The 21,341-nt window shown below is 40.9% G+C and overlaps 1 protein-coding gene across 1 annotated transcript; it reads right to left on the bottom strand.

The window, feature by feature from the left end:
• Positions 1-7,375: 7,375 nt before the first annotated feature.
• Positions 7,376-8,310, bottom strand: LOC136525151 (basic blue protein-like). The gene is made up of 2 exons (XM_066518153.1): positions 8,030-8,310; positions 7,376-7,865 (listed from the first exon to the last, which is right to left on the bottom strand). Exons 1-2 carry the CDS (start codon positions 8,244-8,246, stop codon positions 7,660-7,662), a joined length of 423 nt encoding a protein of 140 aa, XP_066374250.1. The 5' UTR covers positions 8,247-8,310; the 3' UTR covers positions 7,376-7,659.
• Between the last annotated feature and the right edge of the window lie 13,031 nt (positions 8,311-21,341).

The raw sequence follows: 21,341 nt of genomic DNA on the forward strand, positions 1-21,341 counted from the left end.
CAAGAACAGATTTAAGAGCAAATAAAACTTCTTTCATGTTACTTGATGGTTCATTTGTTGGTTTGCTAAAGTCTTTATCATGGCCTTTCTTTTTCTTTTCAGCAAGTTCCTTTTTATATTGCATAATTTCAGCAGGTGATAAAGGAAGTAAAGCAATGATATTTCCTTTAAACATAAAAGTATATCTATTTTGCCTACCATGATGTACAACATTATTATCATATTGCCAAGGGTGGCCTAACAAAAGTGAACAAGCTTGCATAGGCACGACATCAAAATCAGCATAATCATGGTATGACCTGATAGAAAATTGCACACGAGCAGATTGTGTTACCTTTGCCTTACCACTATTGTTGAGCCACTAAACATGGTATGAATGTGGAAGAGCACGTGTAGATAAACCAAGAGTCTGGACAAGCTCAGAACTTACTAAATTATTGCTGCTCCCTCCATCAATTATAGCACGAACACGGAAATTATTGACAATGAGGAACATTTGAAACAAATTATGGCGTTGTGCTTGTCTACTGGCTCAACTTGTATACTCAAAACACGCTGAACAAGGATTGATTTGTAGTCTGCAGTGCATGCCACACTATCAATTACCTCATCATGATCTTCAGCACTATCCGCAAATTTATCTGCATAAAGATCAGTTGCAAGTGCAAATTCATTGTCTTCATCACTAGCACTAGCATACCCACCATCATCAGTAGCAATATATACGCGTTTGCTGGGGCATTCTTTAGCAATATGTCCCATGCCCTTGCAGCGGTGGCACACAACTTTAGAAGAGCTGCTAGAAGAAGGTGTAGCAGATCCACTGGAAGAAGGTGTGATAGGAGAATTCTTCTTTACAGGCGCTGGTGGTGTCTGCATATTAGAAAATTTACTCACCTCGGTTGGACATGAAGGAATGGATGGAGTCGCGGATGGAGTCATGGATCGCCTAGGTTATCGTCCCTGTACTTCTCTTTCAGCTTTAATAGCATAAAGATATAATTGGAAAAATCTAGTCCATTCTTTATAGCCAAGAACATCCTGTATTTCACAACGTAAACCTCCAAAAAATCTAGAACACTTATCCATATCATCCTCTTGCATGTTACTACATGCTAGACCAATTAAAAGCTCCTGATAATATTCCTCAACAGTTTTACTACCTTATTTAAACGTTGCAGTTTTAATCGCAGATCACACTAATAGTATGGAGGAACAAATCTTGATTTCATTCGTCGTTTAAGTACAGTCCAGGTTTGAGGTATTTGAGCATTATCATTAGCATTATTGCAAATATCATTCCACTAGAAAAGAGTAAAACTAGTAAACTCACTAGTAGCAAGTCTAACTCTATATTCTTCAGGTACTTGATGGGAGCTAAATTTTTTATCTACAGCCATCTCTCAATCTAAATATGCTTCAGGATCAGCAGAACCAGAAAAAAGAGGTGTCTTAAACTTGGCTTTAGAGAAAGAATCATTATTACCTTGGTTGTTACCTCCCATACCATGTCAGTTAAAGTTCAACCGATTACGGTTACGTGCATCCTCAGCACGCCATTGAGCTTCGGCTTCAGCCTCCGTGTCGCCATCATCCTCCTAAGAGAGATCATCATTATCATCTTTAGGACGTGGTTCCGGATGTCGTTGTTCAACATCTTCAATCCTCTTGGCCAAATTGGTGATTTGTTGAAGGATCTCATTGAACTTGTCATCAAGAACGGCACGGAGCTCATTCTTAGAAACACAGTCATTGAAATCCATAGGTGCGTCCTCGTTTCCTTGGCCGCTACCTCCGGCTTTTTCTGACATGGTTAGTAGAAAGAAAAAGACAACACAAATAGTATTATCCATACCAACTACTTAGGTTGTGGACAAGGAAAAATAAGGCACTTAACTCTCAAGCGTATTACCACGGTCTTACAAGTGTTCTTACCAAAGCAACAGGCGGTGCAATCGGTCGGTGACTGTGATACCGTTGTAGCTTGAGTGTAACAGTTGCAAGGCAAACCTGTACTTGGTTAGAAGAAAGTGGAGCTTGGACAGGCACAATATAGTAGCAAGAAATAACAAAATTCGCAACTGATTAGCAAAGCTAAATAAGTATCCCAAGTACTTGTCTTAGTTGCTGGCCTACTCACGTTCCAAGTACCAGATGTATCAAGTAATGTGGACAGCAAGAATATGATTAGGAACAAGGTAGAAATCAGCACACGCAAATACAGCTCAAATGGCGCTCTCTATGTGCTCCTCTAGATATTGTTCCACTTTTGTCCCTCTCTTTTTTCTCTATTTTTGGGCTATCGTTGTTTTTTTGGGATTCTTTGACTTTTTCTTTTTATTTTTTTATATTTTTTCTTCACTTAGGAGCATAAAAGAAGTAACTACAGAAAAATTTGAGCTTAAACAAGTGAAAGACGTGGCATGTGGAATTTCTAGAAGACGTGCTCGAAATCGACAAAGACCTTGTGACCACGAAAAGAGGATCTTGTGACCATTTTTTGACTAATCTAAAATTTTTGAACCCCGGCATAGCCGGGGATGGACGGATCCAAAAAAATTTTCTGATCGATTTGCATATATGGAACATCAAAAACGGAGTTCGTATGCAAAAACTAGACCAATTTTAAGAACGGACTCCGAATTAGAGGACAAAATGGGAACAATGTGCGCAAAATTAGTCACGATAACAAGGATTTGATAAAAATAGTGAAGACAAGTGTAACAAATAAGATGACGTGAACTAGGGTTTGATGAATACAAAGAAATCACATCAATACTTGAAGGTGTTCATAGATTATGATGAAAAACAAAGGGAAAAACACAAACTAGACTTAAAAAACGATCTAAAACCAGCAACACGAACTTGACCTAGGGCACAAACTCAACAACGCAAATCAGAGACGAACTTGCACGGCACAATGAGGCTATATGACAGGAAATATGTGATGATGTATATTTTTTTTGGCTTTTTGTAGACTGTAGGTAATGCAAAAACAGTAATAATCTAAAGGGGGAAACAAAGTTATACCTAACGGGCAATAAGGTCTCTTATACCACTTGATGTAGACTAGGCCCGATCTTCCGAAAGATATGATAGCATCGATTGGTGGAGACTCGACGTTCATGATCTAGGCTTCGAACCAAGATTGATTCAGACCCCCGCAACCGTTACACCACTGCTCCGTTGGTTATCAACCATGCGAACGTGATTGACCTCGCCGAGAAGGCTTTCCTGCAAGCGAATCGAGAACACAAGCAAGAACGGGATGAACGCAATCTGAAATTGCAAATAAATATGAGGCTTATGAAATCAAGAAGGAGTTCAAGTCTTTATTCGAAAGGACTAATTGCCACAGGTGAACAAGATAAGAACTGGGGCCCTGGTTCACAGCAAGAGGCCTTGGCGGCGACAGTTGCAGCAAAACGATATCTGTTTCACGAGGAAATCAAGAACTAAACAAAACCCGAACCCTAAGGAGAGCGACGGCTGGTATTTATAGAGTCTTGGGCGTCACCCCCTGGACGCGGCCCCTAATGGGCCCAAACATGATACATGGTCCAACGGACCAAAAGACGGTGTCGCAGCACCCTGACAGATTCTGGACACTGACTTGTTTCAATGATTCCCATTGATTTTAAAAGCCTTTTGATGTGAAACCAATTGGGTTGGTTTTCTTATCCAATTAGCTTTCCATCCATATGTGGATCGTCGAAAACGGAGTCTGGATGCGTCCTGGGTAACCAGTTTAAGGCAGACTGGTCTTGGAGCCCGAACCGGACTCGAACTTGAGTTGGACTCGGCTACCACCACGAAAAAGATGAATTGGACGCTCATGCTGGACCTCCTCCTCTACTTGGCTTGTATGCGATGAAGTAGTGATGTCCTCATCAGCCTCTCTCCGATCTCTCTCCCATCACCAGATCTCGATCCATGGCAAGGTGGTGCCTCGAGCGGCAAGAGTGGCGGCGGCGCCGTTGGTCCAGGCTTCCCATGGAACGGCGGCGCAGGCGACCCCTATGGGCTCCCCGAGGCGTGACTGCAATGGCGACGAGCAGCTTGACTTCGGGGATGCGGATCAATGTTTGTCCGGCGCATGGATCCGCCGATTATAGCCGCATCTCTGAGGAGGGGCGCATGGATCCGGGCATCCAGCCGCCCGAACCCGCCTCACGCGCGTCCCCAACGGCTTTCGCGTGTGAAAGCACTCGACCACCTCTTGACACCCCGTCTTCTCGGTCGATTTCGTCAGATTCTCTTCCACCCCTCTCGATCTCCATTTTCTCTCTCTCGATCTACTGTCTTCTTAAACACGATTTGGTTTTTTTTACTTGTGTAGTTGTGTGATGCTCGAGGGACGATGATTGGGAGGGTGGGGCTCACCGCAGTGGCGGCGGCGCTGCGTGTCCTCTCTACGCTCTTGGAAGGGAGTGCCACTGCCGCTTGATTTATGCTTCGAGAAGGAGGCCACTCCGGCTAGTTGCATAGTTGGTCCTGACGCTGCCTCCACCAGCTACCAAATCTGGTCGGCGACAAGCATTGCAGAAGTGCAGTAGAGAAGTGGTTCGTACTCCTCCCATTCATGATGCTGTCCTGTTGTCTGTAGCGTTCTTATTTTTCTACAATTGAAGGATATAAGCAGAGGGAACGGTTAGCTATCTGCTCTCTTGTTTAGCCTAAGTTTTGTATGCAGATTGTAGAAATGCCATCTAGTTTCATAAGTGCAGTAGCTTCCTTGAGTTGTTCAGGCTCTCTCACGAAGTAACGGGTAGCATCCTCACTGATTATTGATTAACGCAAAGTCTGAATGGTTTGGTTTTGAAGCTTTCATTGTTACTAGATAATAGCACGGCAAATAGATGGTTCATCATTGTAGATATACTTTAATTGTGTACCTACATGGTTTTGAAATTACCTTAGCTTAATACGGGGCTACATTTTTTATGGCACATGTTTTGGTCAAAATCAAGAAAATAGAACTGCTGTCCTGATAAGTGACAGATACACTACATTCTGGAAAGCACAAAGAGAAGTAATTCTATTTCCCGGAAGGTTTCAGAGCTGAATTTAAATGTAATACTAGATCGTGCCTTGCATATTACTTGCACATCATTTGGCTGTCAGAAGTCCTAATATCTAATGTTAGACATGTAACCACAATGCACTTTTAATATTTTTCCTGCTCCCTGACTTTTGGCATTAATCTGTAGATGCCGGAACGGCCACTAAGAAGCGCTTCAAGGAGATTTGAAGTAAGGCATTGAAAGGATCTTACACAAGGGCTCAGGATTTCTTGAGAAAGCGATAGAAGAACTCGAACCAGAGGTTACTTTGATGCTAGCCGTTCAAAGGAACTAGGTAAGCTACACTCTATCTAGTGTGGTATTACCAGCGGTCCATAGTATTTTTCAAATCTTTTTTTTGGCCATGAACCATCCAAATCCCATAATTCAATGGCTTTTTAGACTTTGTGTTTGTTCATATCTTAAGGGACCTTTGAAGTGCAGATCTCACATTCAGTCTTTATTGAGTTTCTGCACATTTCTGCAGTCTAAACAGTATAAACACTAATTTTCCACTTCCAATTGTTTGAGTAATTTTATTCCCATATGATAGACTGATAGAGCTTGTTCTCATAGCAATCAGAAGGGTATCTAATTGTATGTCTGTTCATAAATTGCAGGAAAACATGGACGACCTGAATAATTAGAGAAAGCTTTATGCTTGAATGTTGGTGATGGATAGCTAGAAGAATTAGAGAAAGATTTATTGGTGAACGCTGATGCTGATGGACCATGAAGAAATTAATAAGAGAACTCATATTTAGTTCTATTTTATTATGCTAAACATAGTTGCAAACTTGTAGTCAGAGATGATATTTTTATTCTGGTGTGGTCATGTTTACTTTAGCAATATTTTGATCATTGTGTTATTACTTTGGTTGAGACATATGTTTGAAGTTAATGAAGGCTCGAGTTTTTATGTGATGATGAAATCTATACTCATGATACAATTATTTTGCAACAACAATTAAATATCTAGCTACGAAAAAAGCGTTGGCTAAAATGCCTTGGTTGCAATAAACTACTATGCAACCACTCTTTGTTGTTGCAATATACATTATTGCCACAAACTTTATCTGTTGCTATAGGACATGTCTACCACCAATAATGATTCGTTGCATCTTTCATCTATTACCACTGATAATGATTCATTGCATCTTTCATCTATTACCCCAAACAATGATTCGTTGTAGTTTCCATCTATTACCATCAACAATGATTCGTTGCATTACCTTTTATTACCACCAGCAAATGAGCGTGGCAGTTGTGATTCTAGCCACCAAATTTGTTACGTTGCAACATTTCTTTGATGCAATGGAGCACATTGCATGGTAATATGACCATGTTCCCACGTAACTATGGAGTAGCAATAAAGCCATGTTGCGACAAGTTTGTTCGTGGCAATACTGTCATATTACATCCACATGTTCCGTCGCAACAGTAACTCACGCAACCATTCAGCTGGTCGCAATACCCGTGCTTGCAACCAAATCGTGGTTGCGTTAGTTTTTTTATGTGCATTGCAAAATCACCATATTGCAACACCACATCCAAAAGGATGCAAGAACCTATTACACCGTTCCAAATGCAACCACTTGTCAATGACCATACATAGATGCAATTGATCCATATTGCAACCAAAATAGCCATATTGCAACCCAATATAGACGTCACGACAGGGCTGGATCCTAATAGTGTGCAAAGAAACCTTACCGCCACCGCAGCCAGCTATATTATTAGCCTTGCTCTTATTATTCTTGCTCTAACGGTGAAAGAGAGCTCGTTGTAGAGTGCCAGTGAATAGTCGCTATGAATTTGAGGAAGGCTGAAGCTCTTTGGATGCATAGATAGCTACTTGATCAATATGTGTGTATAGCAAAAGTCAAACTTGGTAGGACGCGCGGCATCTTGCGCACGATGCCAGCTAACGTATAGGAAAAGTCAACTTGGTAGGACGCGCGCACGGCGTCATGCACATGCTGCTCGATGCACGCATTTCTACTTTGACTTTTTCCCGCATCTCTACACGTGACTCAAACAATAAACTTTAGTGCCTGTTTAGTTTCTAAAATTTTGCAAAATTTTTCAAGATTCCTCGTCACATCGAATCTTTGGACGCATGCATAAAGCATTAAATATAAACAAAAAATAAAACTAATTACACAGATTAGACGAAATTCACAAGACGAATCTTTTAAACCTAATTAGACTATGATTGGACACTAATTACCAAATAACAACGAAAGTGCTACAGTACCATTTCTGAAAAATTTCGCCAAATAAACAAGACCTTAGTTGCATTTGACCAAGTTCAGACATTAGCGTGACGAGAGGAAACATCAGGTTTACTCTCATTGCATATTTGCATGTCACATACACTCCAAATTAACTCATCACACAAGTCGCAAGTCGCAACGACACGCAAATTACATACGCCAATTAACTCAACGTGCGACGATGATGAAGAATACATCAGCGCGCGACGTCACACGTACACGCACGGACATTCAACCGTCCGCGCACACTACCTGCTGCTACTCACGCACAGTCCAGATCGAGAAGATGGAGCTGGGCACGTACGTACGTACGATGTGAATCAGTAGACCGTGACGGCGAGCTTCATGCCGGCGGTGCAGTGTCCCGGCGCGCCGCAGATGAAGTAGTGCGTGCCCCTGGGCAGCGTCACCGCGTCGTAGCCCGTGTGGTACACCGGGGCGCGTCCCTTGGGCGACACGATGCACTTCCTGTAGCCGCCCTTGCTCACCCACGTCACGTCGTGATACGTGGTGTTGTACTTGAACACTGCGTATTATGTCGATGTATGATATATAGTTGATCGGCCGTCAGGATCAGGGATATACAAGTGCGTGTGCACGTTAAAAGGCTACGTACTACTACTAGATAGACTAGCGAGTGCAGTGCAGCGAGGTGGGTGATGAAGCTGACCGAGAGAACATAGGACGTACCGAGGATGTCGCCGGCGTGGAAGGTCATGCCCGCCACCCACTGGCCGTAGTCAACATTGAGCGTCCACCCGGCGGCGTCGCCGACGAGGTACGTCGTCCCCGCCTCTGCGGCCGGGATGGCGGCCGCCAGCAGGAGCACCGCCACGCACAGGAACGCGGCACCGGCGACAAGCGGCGCCCTACTGCCTGCTGCACTGCCTCTTCCCCGAGCCGCCATCGGTTGCCACGCGCACAAGCTTCTAGACGTGTTATATCTAGCTAGACTAGACAGAGCAGCTGCTCCGCTTACTTGTTAGATACCTCAGCTCGCAGGAATGGCGCCCCAGCCGTGTTGCCTTTTATAGCGTGGATGGGTGCGGAGTCGTCCGGGCGGGGCGGGGTGGACGTTGGGGTCAGTGGAACTGGAACTGCTAGTCAGATGAGTGAATGCATTACTCATCGCACGTGATGACACGTTTTGCAGGGCAGCCATTGTTTGACTAATCTCGGCCACTGCGTACAAGCTTGTGCTCAAGATTAAGCTTATATATTGAACCTATGGAAATCAACTAAATAATGAATCTCCTTCTTATACTACTACTTTGGATAAGATATAAAGGAGTGGATGTGATCGATGCATGTTTGGCGGATTTCACGAAATCTGTGAGGTTTTCTTGGTTTCTTGTACGCCTGTTCCGCTGTTCGGCACCGACAGTTCCTGCCGTGTGCAGTAATTGCGCCACAATTCAGACTTGCTTGTCGTTACCGAAGCTTGAGTTGACCCGGATGCCTCGGAATCGGAAGCTGCCCTCCGATTGAAATGGTCAAGGTCGTCATCAAAGCTAGCTATATATATATGATACTGTATTCCCAGATCCACGATCCACGAACCACGGCGGGGCAACAGCCAACAGCATGCCCTACACTTGTTGGAGGACCAAACATACATATGCAATGCAACGCGCACGTTTGTGCCACATCATCGATGTCCATGTTTCATGTCAGTTTGTAATGGTTAGGGCACTCCCAATGTTTGAAATCTTGTATAGTTTCAAAGCATGTAGACACTACACGTAGAAATTACGTTCCCAATGGATAGTTTATACAGAATAATCTTTTGCGCAATCGCACATTTTTTTTTGCGACGCCCAATCGCACATCTTCTCTCTCATCTACCTATCATATCTCTTCATGTCTTCTCGGGTAGGCATGATTTCTTATTAACAAACCATTCCCTCGTCTCTCCTCAATAAATCGCTTGCCACATCAGTAAAATACTTATGTGGTAGGATAATTAATGCACATAGAAGCTATGATAGTTTCTGCATTGTGAGTACCTTTAGAGCAAGTATAAAAGCAGGCTGTAAGCTAGCTAAATGCTGAGGTGAAAGAGAGAGGAGAGGAGAGAAAAGAGAAGCGAGCTGTAAGCTTAACCACAAGAACCAAGAAAATCTGTGAGAGAGACAAGTGTGCCATGTATTTGTTGACAACCAAAATTGTCTATTTTGTGGAGTTATCAAAATGTGGAAGGACTTCACCATTGCGTTCCTCTTGTCGATACGGTCAAAAAACATATATGGAACGTCTAGTTCGGAGTCCAAATGAAGGAGTTATGCCTCCGAAAAGATACTTCGTTGTCGGGAGCTCCGACTCAAGTCGGGACTTCTGATTGTCGGAACTTCCGACAGGTGTCCGGACTTTCGGGAAGCCTGAAGAAATCTTCTCGGGAGTCTAGGGTTATTCCCACGTCGGGAGTTCCGACAAAGGTCGGGAGTTCTGACTGTCGGTAGTTCCGACCCAAGTCGGGACTTCCGACAGACCTAATAAAAAATCATGTTCGGATCTAACCTTTTGGCTTCCGATCCTAACTATTCTAAACTCGTGGAAAACTTAGAAAATAAGGCTTGGAGATGTTTTCTATTGGGATGAGACCACCCCCTCTATATATATGAGAGGATCATGACCGATTGAGTTTCCATTTATCCAATCGTCAACAAATCAATCTACCACCTCTACTCCACCCCTTTTACTCTCTCTTCCAACCCCATGTTGTTCATCCCTTGATCTGACAACCCAGGATGACGCCCTAGGATTGCCGACCGACCTAGGGCAACCCGCCGACGTCCTTGCTCTGACGGGGTCACTCCCGGGCGAGAGCTTTGACGGTTTCTTTGCTAGTTTGCCTGAAAACTAGCCGGTTCTTCGTTACGTAAGCACGTTGGTTATTCTTTGGAGGTTTGCTTGTAAACCTCTTCGTTCCCCACCATGAAAGTGTGACTTACTTGCTGCGTTTTTCGGTTCATAGCGGCCCGAGTGTCAAGGCCCTACTGATGTGTGATTCGGATCACTTCCGACATCAACCGTATTATTAGCCTTGCTCTCACGCATGCCGCGTTCAAACTTCAAAGTCGACCCTAGGTCTACAATCAGCTAGCTCTCGGTTCCCATTGACAGTTTGCGGTGCACAAAACTTGCAGTCTCATAAACACACAACGCAAAGTTTCTTTGGGTAGGTCTTCAATTATTACTGCCATCTTCTTTATTTCTTAGGCTCTGTTTGAATGTTAATAGGGACGAAACGAGTTGAAACGGTTAGAAAACGTTTGCATCTCTCTCTCTCTAAGCCAGAGCCAAGCTCTGAGTTTTCATTGGGCCACGTCGCCCGTTTTTTATCAGCCGTCTGATCCTTAAACCCTCGCGAATCCTATGCTCCGCTCTGCTCCTCTCTCGCGAGTCACGACGCTGCGCTCGCCGCCGCCGCCTCGTTTCCTCTTGCCGCCGCAAGTACCAACCATTGGCCAGGCAGGAAAGGAGGCACCAGCGCTGCGCGTGGGCTAGCTTCTCCAGGAGTACAATGGGACGGGGCTAAGCCCAACCTTGGCCGCTGCTGCAGCTGCTCTCCTATCCTCCCATAAGCCTCTCTATTCATCAGCGGCTGAGGATGCAGCAGAGGTGGCTAGGTGATTTGGAGGGCGGCGAGGCACAGGCAGCATGGTTGCGGCGCGTGCGGCGGAGGCTTGCACAGGGGCGTGGGCGGCTCAGGCGAGGTGCGGTCGTGCGCGGCGTCGGCTCGGGCCGTCAGGCTCCATCCCCCTGTTAAGCTCGAGACCAGAGCGCTCGCGAATCCTCGCCAACCCGCTTGGAAAGTTCTCGCCTCCACGACCCAGGCACTCGTGAATCGTGTAACCTCCGTGGGGACGGGGCCGGGACCGGCCGGATGGGTGGCGGCGCTTGGGCGCGCTGGCCATGGCAGTGCGAGAGAGCGGGGCCGCGGACGGGCCGCGCAGACGGGCTGCAGCTGCGGCATGCCAGCGCACAAGATGGATGCGTGAAGGATGAACGCTAGATGGAGGCGGCAACGAGGTTGGTCGGCGCCACTAGTTGCTTGCTTCACTTTGCTTAGAGATGCTCTCGCCGGGGCGGCCAGTTGCGCTGGAATTCAGACAACCTTATGCTTTGATATAGCCCCTGGGACTGATGATAGCGTCTAGGAGTGGTGGAGTTCGAGCAGTTTACAAGTTTCTAAACTACTATGTGATTGAAGTGGCTTTTCATTTTTCAATAAGCATATTCATCATCATCATGTATAGAGGTACACATCTATTTTCAGTTCATGAGTTTAAAGTTCCTGATGGGAGACCCACCACGTGCCCTGCTTGGTAAAATTTTATGTTCAAAATCACATTTTTTCTATTTATATTATATGAGCTATATGAAGTTACTTTCATGGTAATGTTTCAGTGGAGGTAATCTAGCACCATGGTTAATTCCAATTGAAATCCATCAGAAGTGAATTTTAATCTTGTTTTACATCTTGCTGAATCAACTTTGTGATTTTTGAGCTGTCCTGATAAACCTTGCCATGGCCACTGCAGAGACACAGGTGCTGGGAACAGCCAGAGGTGTGCTTATCTCATGTTTACCATGAAACAGATGTGCAGGCTTAGTCTGCGGTCGTCGACCTAATCCATGATGCTGCCAGGTCCACCTCCAGCGCTCACAGGCATCTAGATGTCGCACCCATGCTGGCAAATTTTATTCCCTCGATCTCCATGGAAAGGTAATTTCTGCTGATTTGTGATGATAGGCTTAAACAAACACAGGTAAGGGCATCTCCTATTGTTATCAATACCTTTTGAAATGATGCTTCGACCCTTTAACTATGATGTTAGTAGCAGATATAGCTGACCCTGACCTTCCTTACATATGTGTGCTAGTGGTAGTGTGAGGTATGTCTCCAACTCCATGCTTGAATTCCTCGAGAAGAACAGCAAGAAGAGGTCTGCAAGGAGACCATCGAGCTCACCATGAGAACACTACTTAAGGTAACCAGCACCTAATTATCAAATACCTCTCTTTCAATTAGATAGAGATCCTACAACAGTGGCCGTTCAGAGAAATATAGATACTTAAAGAGTGTCAATTGAGGGTAATTAGCATAGGAGGAGAAAGATCAGGTACTTAATATTAACAATAATTTTCCGATAAACTGAACCGAATGATACCATGTGCTACGCGATAGTTATATGTTTTCTTTCTTTATACTTAGTATATTAAGACCAAACAATATTGTTGTGCAGGAAAGCAGGATACTTTGTAGTCAGATGGAAAACACTTGTATTGTAGTGTAATTGTGTAAATAGAACATACTATGTTTATATTGTTTCTACTACTATTAACTAAGCCGTTGATCCCTTCCTGTACATTTCATTATTGTAATAAAGTTGTGCTAAACAACCATTCGTACATGAAGTATATAATTGATCGGTTGTTTTTACATTTTCCATCTTATGAGATACAATAGACAAAGTAAGTATCATGACACCAATATAACTATAATATGTAGTTGAATATTAGCTTACTTGGTCGGGGTTGTATGTACTTGGAGGGCTAATTTGGAAGCAACGGAGAGGCACACCTAGGGATGAAAAACCTTCCATGAAAAACTAAATAATTGTTCAAATTATTTCCCCGTGTATTTCCCGCCCTAAAAAAAGTCAAGGATCTTAAGAGGATTTGAGTTTCCAAAAGAGGCCGAAGGGTTTAACATCCTCCTCTCCTTTATATACTTTTTCTTCTTAATGAAATGGCACACAGTTCTCTTGCTTTGTTCAAAAAAAAGTATTAGCTTACTGTTGCTAGAATACATATATTTACAAATAATAGATGTGCAGAGTCATATTCCTGTTTTTAACTTAATACTCTGAAGTTTTGACACTGCTGTAATAAAGATGAAGGTCAATAGTGGCCCATTTGGACGAGAGATTCATGGGTTTGCTTGCTCCAATGGGACGCCGAACCGGGATCCAGCAGCAGCAAGAGCGCGGTAACGCCGCGCGTAGTTTTCTAGCTTTGACCTGTATATAAACGGAATCGAAAATGCCGGTCAGGAAAACGGAAACACTTATACCAGAAATTTGGGAACAAAATAACTCGGTCGAGAACACCTCAGTAACAGTCACGAACTGATAATTCAAACCGGGAACACCCACACACATAAACCACTTCAAACGCTCGACTTAGTACAACAAATACAATGTGATAACTTTCTTATCGGACATCTATTTTAGGTAGACAAATTTTAAAATATGATAACTATTTTATTAGACATTTATTTTTAATTTCGTTTGTACCATTACGTTCATTATAATGAGATCTATAAGAGCAGATCCATTTTGGATATGTTCCGAGACAATTTCCATGATTATAAAGTTTTGCGTCTAGGAATATAAAGTTTCAAATGTTGTAGTACAAAGTTCCAAAACTTGAAGTACAAAGTCTCAAATTATAGAATTTCATTTCAGGTGTATAAAGTTCATAGCATCTCAGTACAAAAAGTTTGAAATGAGCTAATATAAAGTTCCTGAATTTTAATATCCTACAATGTTGAACCTAACAGTACAAAGTTTATACTGTGATAGTTCAAACTTTTAAACCTAGTAGTACAAAATTTGTAACGTGATAATTCAAAATTTATAAATTCTGAGTGTATAATTTTAAACCTAGCGGTACAAAGTTCTGTGATAGTTCAAAGTTTATAAATTATGGGTGTAAAGTTCTTAACTACAAAGTTTTGGATTTAGGAGTATAATGTTGGGTATGTATACAAAAATTCCAAGTAATAATATTTTGACATGTAATCTAAAACTTTATATTAGTATACATGTATGGAGTGTTTGTTTAACACGTGATTTCGTTCAAAGTTTTTTCTTAAAGAAACAAAAAGTAAGACATAAAAGGAAGAAAAAAGACTCCGAGCCATGCAGATGACATATATACCTAACCCGCCTCCTACGTGTCAGGATGACACGCGCACCTACCTCTATAATCGCACATGCCGCTTAGAGCAAGGCTAATAATACAGCCGGTTTGCTGGCTGTAAGGTTTTTTGCAGCCTTCTCTCAGCCCACTCATACAGTAGTTAGCTCTTTACAGTTAATACATGGTCCACTTGTCTCTCTCACAGACTTTCTTGGTTCTTGTGCCTAAGCCGGCTGTAAGCTTATAGCCCGCTTCTCATCTCTCTTCTCCCCTCTCTCCTCCACTTCAGCATTTAGTCGGCTTACAGCCTGCTATTATACTTGCTCTTACCCCTACCAGCGCACGCGCGCCAAGTAGGAGGGTCGTTGATTTGGTGGCTACTGCTTTGCCTACTTTAATAGTATTACATGAGAAATGCAGGATCCGATGTAGGTCTCCTTCGGTTGATTCATTCATTGCTGCCACTACCCTCTACTATTTTTTTAGAAAATTTAGGATTGGCCGCTAATTCTTAGTTTCATACAAATATGTCTTGCTTCACCTCAGCCACCGAGGGAGGAGTGTCGGTCGCTGAGGGACGGCGCACCGGAGAACACCATGAGCAATGGCGGCATCGATGACCCCATGTATGAGCTGGACACGGAGGCATTGGCGCAGGTGAACGATCTCAACCATTTTTATCCCGACGTGTCAGTGCGAGTAGAACGAGAGTGAGACAGATCGTAGGGAGACGATTAGAAGATAGGGCTAAACGGCGTTAATCTTTCGGTCCGATCAGGTAGCAGGAAGTCAAGCGCCGACCACCCACCAGCCCACTCGAGCTGCAATGGCCCAGATCGAGCCCACGTGGAGCACGCGACCTGCGTCCCGCACTCCCGCCCACGCGCGCACTGTAGTGGTACTGTAGTATTTCGTTTGTATTTGGTAATAATTATTCAACCGTTGACTAATTAGGCTCAAAACGTTCGTCTCCCAAAGTACAACCAAACTTTGTAATTAGTTATTTTTTTTACCTAAATTTAATACTTCATACATGTGTTCAAAGATTTGATGTGATGTGATGTGATGAAGAATCTTACACTGTGCAAAATTTGGAGGTGCAAAGTTGGTGGAACTAAACAAGGGCTCGAGCAGATATCCCCACGCAGCGGCCGAGTGATTCTCTGTTTTTTCTTTTTCTTTTTCTTATTTTATTTTTATGTTTCTGTTTATCTTTTTTTATTTTCTATGTGTTGTTTATTCTTCTTTTTCTTTTTTTCTTTTTTATTGTGCGTTTTTATTTCCTTTTTGTTTCCTTTTGTTAATTTCTTTTTATTTTTCTTTCTTGTGGCCTCTTTCTTTTTCATTTTCTTTATATTTTTATCTTATTTTTTCATTTTTCTTTTACTCTGATTAATTATTTTTTATTTTCATGTTTTAAATTTAACTTATTTTCTTGTATTTACTTTTTATTTCTCCTTTTCTGTTTTATGTAGACTTTTTTTTACACTAAATATTTTCATAAATTTAATAATTGTCATGTTTTTTATCCAAAACTTCTAACATCCGTATTCGTTTTAGAGTCAATATAGTTATCTATGCTCATATTTGATTTTTAATATGGATATTAAGTGGATGTATCCGTATTCGTTTTCTAGGATTTTCTTTATCTGATTTCACATTCGTATTCGAAAAAATGTCAAACATTCGACACTATCTGTATCCATAAATAACAAAGTACATGTAAAACCATATAAAAACTTATATCGATGACTAATTAGTAATGTAAATAAAATCAACTTAATAACAAATAATATGCATCATTTAAACTATTTGAAACTTTTCTATTATTTGGCCAATAACATTATATATATATTTTATTATAAATGACATATAAAGGTGAGTTCAATATGGCTAATGATATTAGTTTTAAGTACTTTAATTATTCATATATTAATGAAAATATTTTTAATATTGTAAACTTTTTTATTTATGAATATTATTTAGTTTTATTATTTTTAATATATTCAATTATTAAAAGATTCATTAGATATGTTATTTTATGAGTTCTTGTTTTCTATTGGGGTTACAAAATTATATTCACTACATAAATAATAATTTTGCTCTATTAAAACTATCAACAAACAAATACATATATGTTATCATCAAAATCTAGTAGATATCTGAATACGAATCCGAAATCAAGATATTAATTCGTTTTGTATTCGTATTCGATAATATCTATATTCATATCTGAATTCGAATTAAAATGTGATAAATAGTGCTATCCATATTTGATTCCATGCTGATCCGATTTGAATCCATCCTCATGTACACGTAGTATATATGTAATTTTCTTTAGTTTTCTTTTTCCTTTTCTTATTTAAGTTATTTACTTGTTTTGTATATACTTAGCATCTGTTATTCATGTTTGTATTTGCATTTTTCATTTTTCATTGTTTTACTCTAATTAATTATTTTATTTTTTTTACTTTTTTATTTTCTACATTATATGAGATATGCGTGATGTTCATGTAGTATGCATATAATGTTCACGTAGTACTCATTTGGTGTTATATGATGTATTTTGTTATGTCCATATAGTATAAATGCGATGTTATATGATGTATTTTATGATGTTCTTGTATTATAAATTGGATTTTCCATGATTATCTTTCCGTATCCATAAGATATATTTTATGGTATATTTTGGATTGTTTAAATAAAATCCATGTGATGTTCTTTTTAATTTTTATGTATTATGTGCCTTGTTTCCCTTATGATTTGTTCCATCTTTTATTAATTTTTCTACTTATTTTCTCTTTTATTTTGGAATGTTCACGTAATATAAATGGGATGTTCTACGATTATCTTTGAGTATTCATGTAGTACCCAAGTGATGTTCGCTTTTATTTTTTTTATTTTGTGGGATTTTCTTTTTATTATTTTTGTTTAATAGTTAGTTAACTTATTTTGTATTTAGGTTATTTATTTATTTATATATATTCAAAGCATTTGTTATTTATTTTTATTTATCTTTTTCTTATTCTTTAGTTATTGTAATTATTTTAAGTATTTTTTCCTATTTTCATGTATTCCATGTGTGATGTTTGTGTAGTGTGTAAATATGATGTTCTATGATGAAATTTAGAATGTTCACATTGCATAGATAAAATGTTATTGACACCGGAGGTGTCCGAATCACACGCCAGCAAGCAGGGATGAAAACGGATCGGATACGGACGGATATCACCGATATTACATTTGTTTTTATATTTCTATCCGGATTCGGATTCGAATACGGATAGTGTCAACTATGTCGGATAGGATACGATTGGATATCGACATCATAAATATGCGATTTGAGTATTCGGATACGGATACAGTATCGGATGTTGGATATCCGGACTCGGATAAGGACAGATCTCAACCCCTCTAAACGGATTCGGTTTCGAATACGGTCGGAAAATATCCGTACCGTTTTCATCCCTACCAGCAAGGGCTAGATCGCCTGGGCCACCACAAACCAAAGAACGCAGCGAGGATATCACTCTTTCACGGTGAAAATAGAGAGATTTATAAGCAAACCACTAAAGAATAACTAACATGCTTGCATGATGAAGAACCGGTTAATTTTTAGGCAAACTAGCAAATAAGCCGTCGAAGCTCTTACCCGGGAGGGATACCATCAGGGCAGGAACATCTCTAGGTCACCCTAGGTTAGGCGGTGAGCTTAGGGCGTCGTCCTTGGTCTTCGGATCAAGAGATGAACATCATGGGGTTGGAAGAGATAGGGCAAAGAGAGAGTTTGTGTTGTATTTTGATGATTGTGTAGTTGGAATCTTCAATCAGCCGCGGTCCTCTCATATATATAGACGGAGGTGGTCTTATCCCAATAGAAAACAACTCCAGATCGTGATCTCCAAGTTTGCTATGCGAAAATACGTCCAAATCCTGTCAAAAATAGAGTTTGGGTCAGACTTGTACCGACAAACTGGCTAGGCCATTTTCATGGGGCCTGGGCAGGCAAACCGGCCTGGCCAGTTCTGCTGGGGTCCAGCGCAAAAAACCTTCCAAAATTTGTGATTAATTCATCCAGGCTCCAAACAGGGAGACCCATATATGTTTTTTGATCAGCTCGACGAGCGGAACACATTAGTGCAATCAAATCTTGCATTTGAGAAAGTTGCCCAAACTGGCCTGGTCGGTTCCCAAATCGGCCAAGCCAGTTCTGGCTCAGTCAGCACCCCAAATCGTTGTTTCTTCGTCCGAGCTCCAAATGAGATGATCCAAATATGTTTTCTAACCATCTTGACAACTGAAACATGATGGCGGAGTCCATTATACAATGTGGTCACTTTTGGTTGTCAACATATGCCCCCTATTTTTAGGTGATGTTTATTCGAATCTAAAAACATAAAAGCACCAAATAGCAATGGTGTCCAACTCATCGGCTATCCAGCATCTAAGGGCGATATATACATCGGCCATATCATTCTAAGGGTGACAAGAGCATATCGGCCATCGCTCGAGCATTACTTTAACTTCTATAGACAGATGAGCACCTTGCATTGCCTTTTGTAAAGTAACTTGCAACAACCAACATGAAGTGATACTTCTTTTGATGAATAACTCTCCATAGCAACCTCATTGAATATTTATGAACTTTGATGTTTGGATCACATAGATATGCAATAATGGGAGTCCTTCAATTAACCAAATTGGCTTTAGCATCAGTAGGGAGCAAATTGAGCTGATTTAGGGAAAATCCTGTAGACAAACTGGCCTAGCCAGTTCATTAGGCACTATACGCAGTAGAACCGACCTGTCCGGTTTGGCAGACTCCATAGTAGCGATATAACGTATCGGCTCCTTTTTTTATGTGAAAATTTGCCCACCGACATCATAAGCTGAAGCTTGTTGAGCTAACATGTTGTCCTAATGATAATTATATTAAGGCACATATCAAGATAAGCACTAAGTGATCCTTTTAGGCATTGAAACTCACCAACTACTTGATGTGCCACCAGCATGGAATCACCAAAAGCTTCAACACCCCATGGATTGCAATATGGCCAAGTTGAATAAGAAAACTTCACAATCGGCTTAAGTGTGGTGCAAGTGTAATTTAATCGGCTTGATGTCTCAAACAACACCATTTTGAGAAATAATGATTATGCCAACACCTTGGCCTTATTTGCAAGCCAATTAATCATATTGTCACATCCATGAAGTAAATCCGAAATGCATATATCATGCCCTCTAGGCCTTAAAGCCATCAAAGTAAATTCCATGGGGCTTTTCTAATAGCATGATGGTTGATAGCATTAGTGGGCTATGTTTTTATGCTATGGGCAATAGCAAAGTATCGACCATATGAATTCATCCACATAAGTATGGGTAAAAGAAACACAACACTTTGGCTCTTGAAATAGGAAGTCATTGATAAGCAAAATGATTTGGCAATCCTCCATAATATAAAGACCCATACCAAGGATCAAAATAAGGAAGTGAGGGATAACCATGCATACATCAGAATGAATTCCACATCGGCATTGGCAGACAATATGGATGATGCCATGACAAAAAATTTTGATGGTTTGGTGCAAACCCCAAATTTGGCAAATGTTTCTTGAATCTTCTTTTCTTCATTCTTCGCCTTTGCTGCACCACTTGTTTGAGCATCATCCTTCTGAGCTTGAATACTTCTTTTAGGAACCCACACCAAGCCTTTTTCTTTCAGCTTCTTTGTGCTAAGCTTTTGTAACTTCTTTGGTAAACTGATTGAGCATATCAATTTTATTTTTATTTTGGACAACAGCAACTCTTTCTCAATTTTAGGTACTCCAATCTTCTTTTGTTCAGATTTGGCAACAATAATATTAAGAGGTGACTTCCCTACTTCTTTGCCATCAATAGCCAAATTTTTCAACAATGTAATTGGCTTTTCAATAGTTGCATTCAGATCTGAACTTTTATCCTTGCGGCCATCATACTTCACATGATAAACTTGTTTTACCACTTTCTTCTTTGATTGAGCTCTAGACCAATTTTAATCAGAACGGTCTTTATAAGAGGATGATCTCTTTGAATGTTTAGGAGCTGCATACTCTAAATATTGTGGCCTAAAATATGGTGGAATATGTGCCTCTTGATCAAACTAGCCCCAATATGAATAAGGATGAAAATATGTGGGCTATGGTCTATATGACATGGGAATTGGCTGCTCAAAAGGAGAATATATCGCTGCTGCATGAGATCTATCTCCTTGCCAATTCCACTCTTGAGACTTACGTTTTGGAGGCAATCTTGATGATTGGACCTTCTTTGGTTGATTGGTGACATTTGCTTCTGCTTCCTTCTTGTATTTAGCTAGAAGTTCCTCGAAGCTGAGCTTTGGCCTTCTACTCTTTTGCTTGTTACGGCCTTTACCTCCAATAGCTATGTGAGCATCCTCCTTTTTCTTCTCATCTTGATAGACATGCTTCAAAGAAGGATTCTTAGCCGATTTCCCTTGCTCAACGGGATTAATCGGCCTTTGCTTTGGTTGTAGAGATTTCACTTGCCCCTAGTGTCTTGTAGAACTATGATAATTTGGTTGTCCTTTGAAATATCTTCTATTTTTTGTGATTCATGGACAACAACCTTGTCTCCACTTGGGGGCTCCATATCTCTCTTTTGAGCGTTCAAACCTTGAGCTTTGAGTGAATCGGCTAATGCAAGCCAATTTAAAATATGTTTGTCATCAAGACCAATTGAATCCAATTGGTCCATCTATTGAGCTTTAGAAAATCTCAATTGTCCTTTATCAATGGCCGATTGGATCACTCGACAAAATATATTGCAATTAGAAGTATTATGGTCAAAAGAGTTATGCCACTTGCAATATGTAAGCTCTTCTATGTTTTGAATAGATGGCAAAGCATTGTGATCAATAATTCTAATAAAATTATTCTTGAGCAAGACATCAAAGACATGATCATAAAAAGTAAAGTCAAAGGTGTACTTTGATTTCTTCAGCTGATTCTTTTGTGGAGTCGACTTTAAAGCTAGGCAAACAAAGGGATCAGATTTAATATCAATTTATTCGGTC

Source organism: Miscanthus floridulus, chromosome 19, assembly GCF_019320115.1.
Source record: "Miscanthus floridulus cultivar M001 chromosome 19, ASM1932011v1, whole genome shotgun sequence".
Taxonomy (NCBI): domain Eukaryota; kingdom Viridiplantae; phylum Streptophyta; class Magnoliopsida; order Poales; family Poaceae; genus Miscanthus; species Miscanthus floridulus.

Bases quoted from the DNA above. Each gene is read 5' to 3' on its own strand.
- LOC136525151 (XM_066518153.1), bottom strand. From the start codon at position 8,246: ATGGCGGCTCGGGGAAGAGGCAGTGCAGCAGGCAGTAGGGCGCCGCTT. The intron at 7,866-8,029 runs GTACGTCCTATG...CATAATACGCAG, and splicing joins CCACGCCGGCGACATCCTCG to TGTTCAAGTACAACACCACG.